This window comes from Crocodylus porosus, unplaced genomic scaffold (genome assembly GCF_001723895.1).
Source record: "Crocodylus porosus isolate Cpor-Errol unplaced genomic scaffold, CroPor_comp1, whole genome shotgun sequence".
In the NCBI taxonomy this organism is placed as follows: Eukaryota; Metazoa; Chordata; order Crocodylia; family Crocodylidae; genus Crocodylus; species Crocodylus porosus.
In genome coordinates this window covers 142,583,521-142,591,002 of record NW_017728931.1, presented here as the reverse complement: position 1 = coordinate 142,591,002, position 7,482 = coordinate 142,583,521, and the positions used below count along the sequence as shown (strand labels likewise).

The following is a 7,482-nucleotide window of genomic DNA, read 5'->3' as shown; positions in this document are numbered from 1 at the left end:
TCGAGAGATCATCGAGTCCAGCCCCCTGCCCAAAGGGCAGGAAGTCAGCTGGGGTCATAGGATCCCAGCAAGATAAGCATCCAATTTACTCTTGAGAGAGATCACTTCACCCACCTCTAAACTGAAGCCACCTCAGTTAAATCAGTTTATTGAAATTCTGTCCAGATTCAAGTTAATTCACAGTCCCCCAGCATCCCAGGATGCTTTGCATCTCCCCCGCAAACTCCCATTCACAGCTTGGCCCAAACTGTCTGCTCCATCCAAGCAGGTAGGCATGCTCTAGCACACTGTGGCTTCTGACGTGGGCCATTGCAGGCATGCGGCTCCATTTCCAGAATCAAAAATGCATGTCTGTTTACTTGCTTATCAGTTCAATTTATGCAGTTTAGATTAACCAGCAAGGATTGAATCAATTCAGCCTTAAGCTTTTTGACTGTCTGTACTTAGCCAATATGTTCATCTACAGCAGTGCTTCTCAACCCACAGACCGTGGGCTGCATGTGGCCCAATCAGCCCACTGCTGCGGCCCATGTGGCATCCTGTTAAAACAATTTTTAAATAGATGCACAGGGGATGCATCTACACAAGACACTTTACTGCAAAGTACAGTAGCCTAGTTGACTGTGCAGTAAGTATGTGCATCTACATGTGCTTACTGCGCAATAAACATTGCTAATCACAAGTAAATTTGTTACCTGCAAATCCGAGTAGCAAATTTACTTGCAATTACTGACTGTGCAGTAGTGCTCATGTAGACACCTGACTGGAAGTAAATCTGCTCCTGGTCAGCTGGCCACCAGGGGGCGGGAGATTGCTCCTTACCCTCGGGAGCTGCCTGCTGCCAGGGTGGGCTCTGCCATCAGAGCCTGGGAAAGGACTATGTCCCTCTGCCCTTGCAGCAGAGAGCTTGAAGCCCCCCTGCTCTGAGATCGTGATCGGGGGCTTGGAGATCCTTATCTCATAGCACCAGTTCCATGGCCATGGGGCTAGTGCTGGGAGATCCTTATCTCCTTATCCTTATCTCTCAGGATCCTTATCCCTATCTCCCAGCGCTGGCTCTGCAGTCACAGAGCTGGTTCTGGGAGCTCTCTGCTGGCAGGGGATGGGGATCCTGTTCCTCACTCTGGCCCATGATTGCGGAAATGGGCGGGGAACAGGCTCTCTCGTCTGTTCCCCACCCAGCTGTGTCATCACGAAGCTGAGCAGGGAACAAGCTCTCCAGCCTGTGCCCCGCAATTGCAGAGTGGGAGCTGGGAACTGTTCCAGTCAGGGGCAGGTCCCAGCCCCACAGCCTGATCGGGTGATAGTAATGAGCCCTCAGCTGGGTGGGGAATTCCTGCTAGCTGCCCCACCAGCAGATCAGGGCAGGAGGCTGGGATGCACCTCTCTCCTGCAGCTCTTTCCAAGTCCCCTGTCCCGTTCAGGAAGCTGGGGCTGGGAGCACCCTGCTGCTGGGGCACGGAGCTCCCTGCTGCTGGGGCACAGGGACATTGTTGCCTCCTTGGCAGCAGGCAGCCCTCTGGGGCAGGGAGAAATGTCCCAGCCCTGGCTAGGAGATAGCTGTCTCCTGGCCCCATTCTCCCTGCCAGCCCCTGGGTGAGCACTGAGGGGGTGGTAGAGCTCGCCCCTGGTGGTAGCAGGAGCCCACTGCAGGGCCCCAGGAAGTGAGAGCTGTTTGCTGCCATGAGCAGCAAATCTGCTCCTGCTTCTCTACATGTGTAGATGCCTGCCCAGGAGTAAACTGCTCCTGGGTCTAATGCACATGTAGACACATCCAGAAACTAAGCTGTGTAGGTGTGGCCCACATAACACGTTGAGAGCTGCAAGTGTGGCCCACTGTGGCAAATAGGTTGAGAACCACTGATCTACAGGCATAGAGGACAGAAAGCTGATGTAGCGAGAATGAACTTCTAAAATGTGGCAAATTAAACATTAGTGGTATAAAGTGACATCACTGAATCTGATTCTTTATTCTATTACCTTAATCTAATACCATGTAACTCCAGTCAGACCTGTTCATTGTCAGTGATTTCAAATAGTTCAGATACAAAAAGAAAGAATGGTACTGTGAGGGTTGGAGGACACATGATAGTGAATGATCTTAAAGTTTACTTTTCATTTGGCAGTTCAGCACTGGAGGACCTGACCGTCCTGCTATTTGGCTTGATGCTGGTATCCATGCCCGAGAGTGGGTCACCCAGGCCACAGCACTGTGGACAGCTCAAAAGGTCATTTCCAACACAATTGACTTTGTTTTGTTCTCGAAGGGGTGCTGAATATTACCCATTGCTACCTATGTTTGAAGGAAAAACTTACCTGTACCCATCTTTCAAGCAAGAGTGTAGGAATATTCTCCTGGAATCTTGATTCCCATTTCTCCATTTGAAGTACTCCCTCTACACGTTTGCAGGACATAGACAATAGACACAGTCAGAACAAAATACTGGAGATAGGGTGCCTCGAATGAGAGAATGACTTTTCAAGTGCTTCTCCTTATTTGTCATCATCAGATTTCACTGAGGTGAATGGGGAAAGTTCACATCTCTCAGAGGCTTTGTTTCAGCCTGAAGACTCATGGAAAGAGCCTTGAACTGGGACAGTTATCTTTGCTAAAAGAAAGGCCAAAGAAACCTAATTAGTTTTAAACAAGAGCCTGAATTCTGCTAAAAATTACTAAGGCACTGATGAAATGTTGCTGAGTTTCACAACTCCAACCCTGTGCAGTCCAGCCCCAGTACATAATTTTGACTGGGTATATGTAAAGGAGAAGAAACTAGTGTTAGAATCATATTGGAATGTACTTTGTCTCCACTTAGATTGCATCTGAGTATGGGAATGATCCATCTATCACATCTCTGCTAGACACAATGGATATTTTCCTTTTGGTTGTCACAAACCCTGATGGATATGTTTACTCTCATGCCAAGGTGAGTAATCATAGTACGTGCATCTACACAAGACTGAGCAGTAGCTTAATAATGCTGCACAGTAGTGTGCCGAGTAAATCCCATGCTAATATGATACTGTGCAGTAGTATTAGGCTACTGTGCAGTTAGCATCTGTAAAAACCCATGGACCAGCACTACTGTGCAGTAGCACCCGGTACTGCACATTGATTTAGTACTTGGTTATTCAAGTACTATGCTTAATGCATAGTAACTATGGCTCATTGATGAATGTGTAGAGGCACCCAGTGTAACTATTTCCATCTCCAAAGCGAATGGGGTGATTTTGGGGGCTGTGAGATGATCTCCTAAGCCTCCTCATAAAGTTTCCATGTAGGAAAACACATTCAGCAAACACATATTTTATCATGAATCACACAAAGAGAGGGGTCACAAAAACCCCACCGTTGTGTCCTACCCTACATTCACTAGAGCTTCCACTGTTTCTTTTGGCCCATCCCTTATAGATGAATGACAACTATTTCTGATTAGAAAATTTAATATAATTGCCACCTGTTGCTCCTTTTGAAACCAGGATGTCTCTGTTTTAGAACCGTATGTGGCGGAAGACACGCTCTAAGGCTGCTGGGAGTTTGTGTGTTGGAGTTGATCCAAACAGGAATTGGGATGCAGGCTTTGGAGGTAGAAGCAGAATTTTCTTTTACAGATAGAATCACAGAATCATAGAAAATGAGGGTTGAAGGGACCTCAGGAGGCACATCTAGTCCAACCCCCTGCTCCAAGCAGGACCAGCCCCAGTTGTTACTATGGAAGCTACTTCCCTTCCTTTTAAATAGATTTCCTCATCTCACAGGAAGGCAACCCCAGAAATAAAAAAGCATACAGCTGAATGTCTTGAGTATGCCGGGCTAGGGAGAGCATTTAACAAATCTGCTAGGTTTAGGGGCTTTTACTTAGTGTGGTCCAACTCTCCTCCTTCAGTGCAATCCAGCTTGAGTTCTGCTACATATTCACAAGCTGCTGATCCCATTAGCATGGCCAATAGGGATTCAGGTGAATACATTATTTTTAGTACTGAATATATTAACTTGGAAGGTTTATATTGCTATTTTTAAAATAAAATTAGATGGATAAGATCAAGTATTTCCAAATATATTTATTTTTCTGTTTGTGTTTCTGCACCCACTGTGACAGGGAGAATTAGCAACTCATACATTGCTGCTTGCTTAAAAGTTATTGGATCACATTCTAATCTTTATTATACTAGTATAAATCCAAGGTGATTTTGCTGAAGACAGTGGAAGTATTCCAGGTATACAATTATGTAACTGAGATGAGAAGCTGAGTCAACATCATAAAGAAGGCAGAAATAAAAATTTTAAAATGTGATAGCTATCACATCTCGTAAAAGGAATTTCTTATTGCTTGATTGTCCATGAGAAAAAGTGTGTTTGAATTATCTGTAAGTGATAACCATATGTCTCTAACTCGCTCTTACTCTGTGTAAGTGTTTTTGTAGCAACTCCCAGTATACTGTTTTTCCTCTACAGCAGACCTGATTTTAGCTATCTTGATGAAGATACCTGGCAACTCCATCTTTGTGTCAGTCTGCTTTGAATCCCCTTGCATTCTGGTGTTACAAGTTAGCCTTTTGGCTCTTTCTTTCACCAACAGGTCCAGGATCCAGTGATCAACGCTGTTCTGACTCCTACCATGGACCCCATGCCAACTCTGAAGTGGAAGTAAAATCTATTGTAGATTTTATCAAGAAGCATGGAAACATCAAAGCCTTCCTCACCATCCACAGTTATTCCCAGCTCCTGATGTATCCCTATGGGTATAAGTGCACCGAACCAGCTGATTACAGAGAACTGGTGAGATACAAGGGCTTCTTGATCCTAAGCCTTCCTCTTATATTGTTTTCTACATATAAGTGTTAATCAAGTGCTAATGTGAAGTCATCAAGACAGAAAGCATGGGTTGAACATGTAACTGAAATGAAAATGTTGCACCACAAAATGTCTTTAAAAAGGAAATTTTTAGTCATATATAAACAGGGAGCATTCTCACCCAGTACAGTAACACATTCCTGATCTAGTCCACACTTCCTTCCTGTCTCATCTTCCTGCATTATGAAAACACTGACCATTATAAAAAGGATAAAAATAATATTAATTTTGTTAATCAAGTGAATATCAATTAATCACATAATCAAAGAAAACTAGGGCTGGGAGGGACCTCAGGAGGACATCTAGTCCAATCTCCTGTTCAAGGCAGAATCATCCCTGTTTAAACCATCCCAAATAAGCAGTTGTCTAACCAGCACTTAAAAATGTCCAAGAATGGAGATTCTGCAGCCTCTCTAGGTAATCTGTTCCAGTGCTGAACCACCCTTAGAGGTAGAAAGTCCTTCCTAATAGCTAACATTAATTTCCCTTGCAGCAATTTAAGACCATTACTTCTTTTCCTGTCCTGTGAGGACACAAAGAATAGTCTATCACCCTCCTCTTTACAACAGACCTTTTTTGTACTTGAACAAATCCTTTTTGTAGTTGAAGAAACCGTGTTTCTCACATAAACTGAGCAATAGCTGTTGGAAGTGAGGAAGAAACTTCAGATTATTCCATAACTGACTATGGGGCTTTGTTGCATCTCCTTCTAAAGCCACTGCTGACTGCATATTGAACTGGATGAACTACTGAAAGATCGAATAAGGTCATTCCTATAATTCAGTCTGCCTGCAACTTGAATCCCAATATATTATAGGTGTTGTGAGTGCTTTACTATTCAGCTAGACAGCAGTTAAGAAATAAGTATGTTTAGCATAACTGTATTTCAGTGGGTTGGGGGTAGGCTGTCAATCAGTTTGGATCTTCTTTAAATGATGTTCAGGATGGTGAAACACTCCCTTTTTTTAGTTTGAACATTTCATCTCTTTAATAAAACTTCTCTCTGACTCATCCATGCTTCTTCCCCTCTAGGATACTGTGGGGAAAGCTGCTGCCAATGCTCTGACTTCCCTGCATGGCACCAGCTTTAAAGTGGGAACCATATGCTCAACTATCTGTGAGTATTTAGCAATTCAGAGTTTGCTGGGTTATGCTGATGGAAGGGCCCACTCCCCATTCCTTTAGGTGGGGACTTCAACACACTAAAAGGCCCCCCTGTGTAACGATGCATTGAATGGATCACACCATCAGTCAGGCAGAATCACGGGGCTGGAAGGGATCTCAAGGATCCTCTGGTCCAACCCCCTGCACTAATGTAAGAATGCTACTCTTGAGTCTTTGCCCAATCAACCTGACTTGATCCCCCACAGGCAGACCTAATGCCTGTTCCATATCTGTGTTACCATCATAAAGCTGACGATAGTACAGTAGCCGCCATGCACATGCAAATCTACTAAACTGTTTCACTTCTTTGTATAGGGCCAGACATTGTACTAAGCACTCTCAGCTCAGATAGATATCACTCATTAGTTGGTAGAGGTGGACACAGATACATACCATTTCAATATAGTATCTATTCAGTGAGGTTTCTCTCTCACTCTGTCTGTCTGTCTGTCTCTTTCAGATCAAGCCAGTGGAGGCAGCATTGATTGGAGCTACGATTTTGGCATCAAGTACTCTTTTGCCTTTGAGTTGCGAGACACAGGTCGTTATGGTTTTCTTCTGCCAGCCGATCAAATCATCCCAACTGCAGAAGAGACCTGGCTGGGTCTGAAGTCTATTATGGAACATGTGAGAGACCATCCATATTAGAAGAAGGGGGGGACCCAAAAATCTTAGTCCTTTGATATGTTAGAGAAAATGGTATTAAACCCTTTGTACATGCAAACTACTGCATCTGTACATAAAGATCTCTAGTTGCACATCATTTTGTCCTGACTTTGGCATTTGTACCTATAAACTTTCTTACATAGTGACACAAATTTTAGGACTAGGCCATCAGTGGATGTCACATACCTTCATTTCAGCAAAGCTTTTGACACCGTCTCCTACAACATTCTCACTAGTAAGCTAAGGAAATACAGTCTATGTGAAAGGACTAAGGTAGATACATAAGTGGTTGGTTATGTTCAACAAGTAGTCATCAGTGGCTCAAAGTCCATTTGCAATGAGGTAGTGAGTGGGATTACCCGAGGTGTGCCCTGCGTATTGTTTAATATCTTTATTAATTATAGTATGATGGGCCTCTGTGTGTGCTTACCAAATTTCCAGATGGTACCAAGTTGTGTGGAATTGTAGACACTCTGGAGAGTGGGATAGGAATCAGAATAACTTACATGAACTATTTTGAAATTATTCAAATGAAATTCAGTAAGGACATATGCAAAGTCCTGTATTTGGGATGGAAGTATCACATGCAGAAGTACAGACTGCAGATAGTCCAACTAGGCTGAAGTACTGCAGAAAGAGACTGGGGGTTACAGAGGATGAAAAGCGGAACAAGAGCCAACAGTATGCTTTTGCTGCAAAAAAGTCAATAGCGTAGTGGGCATCACTTGCAAATCAAGGGGCATCCAACATGGGTTCATCAGTGGCAGGTCCTGTCAGACCAACCTGGTGGCCTTTTA

The 7,482-nt window shown here is 43.9% G+C and overlaps 1 protein-coding gene across 1 annotated transcript in view; it reads left to right on the top strand.

Moving 5' to 3' along the window:
* The window catches only part of CPA2 (carboxypeptidase A2), a 15,425-nt gene extending 8,716 nt beyond the window's left edge, over positions 1 to 6,709 (top strand). The window contains exons 6-11 of the mRNA XM_019543810.1: positions 2,127 to 2,228; positions 2,817 to 2,927; positions 3,497 to 3,587; positions 4,581 to 4,780; positions 5,888 to 5,972; positions 6,480 to 6,709. Coding sequence (XP_019399355.1) covers positions 2,127 to 2,228; positions 2,817 to 2,927; positions 3,497 to 3,587; positions 4,581 to 4,780; positions 5,888 to 5,972; positions 6,480 to 6,667 — 777 coding nt within the window. The 3' untranslated portion in view covers positions 6,668 to 6,709. The remainder of the gene's footprint in view (positions 1 to 2,126; positions 2,229 to 2,816; positions 2,928 to 3,496; positions 3,588 to 4,580; positions 4,781 to 5,887; positions 5,973 to 6,479) is intronic.
* The last annotated feature ends 773 nt before the right edge of the window (positions 6,710 to 7,482 follow it).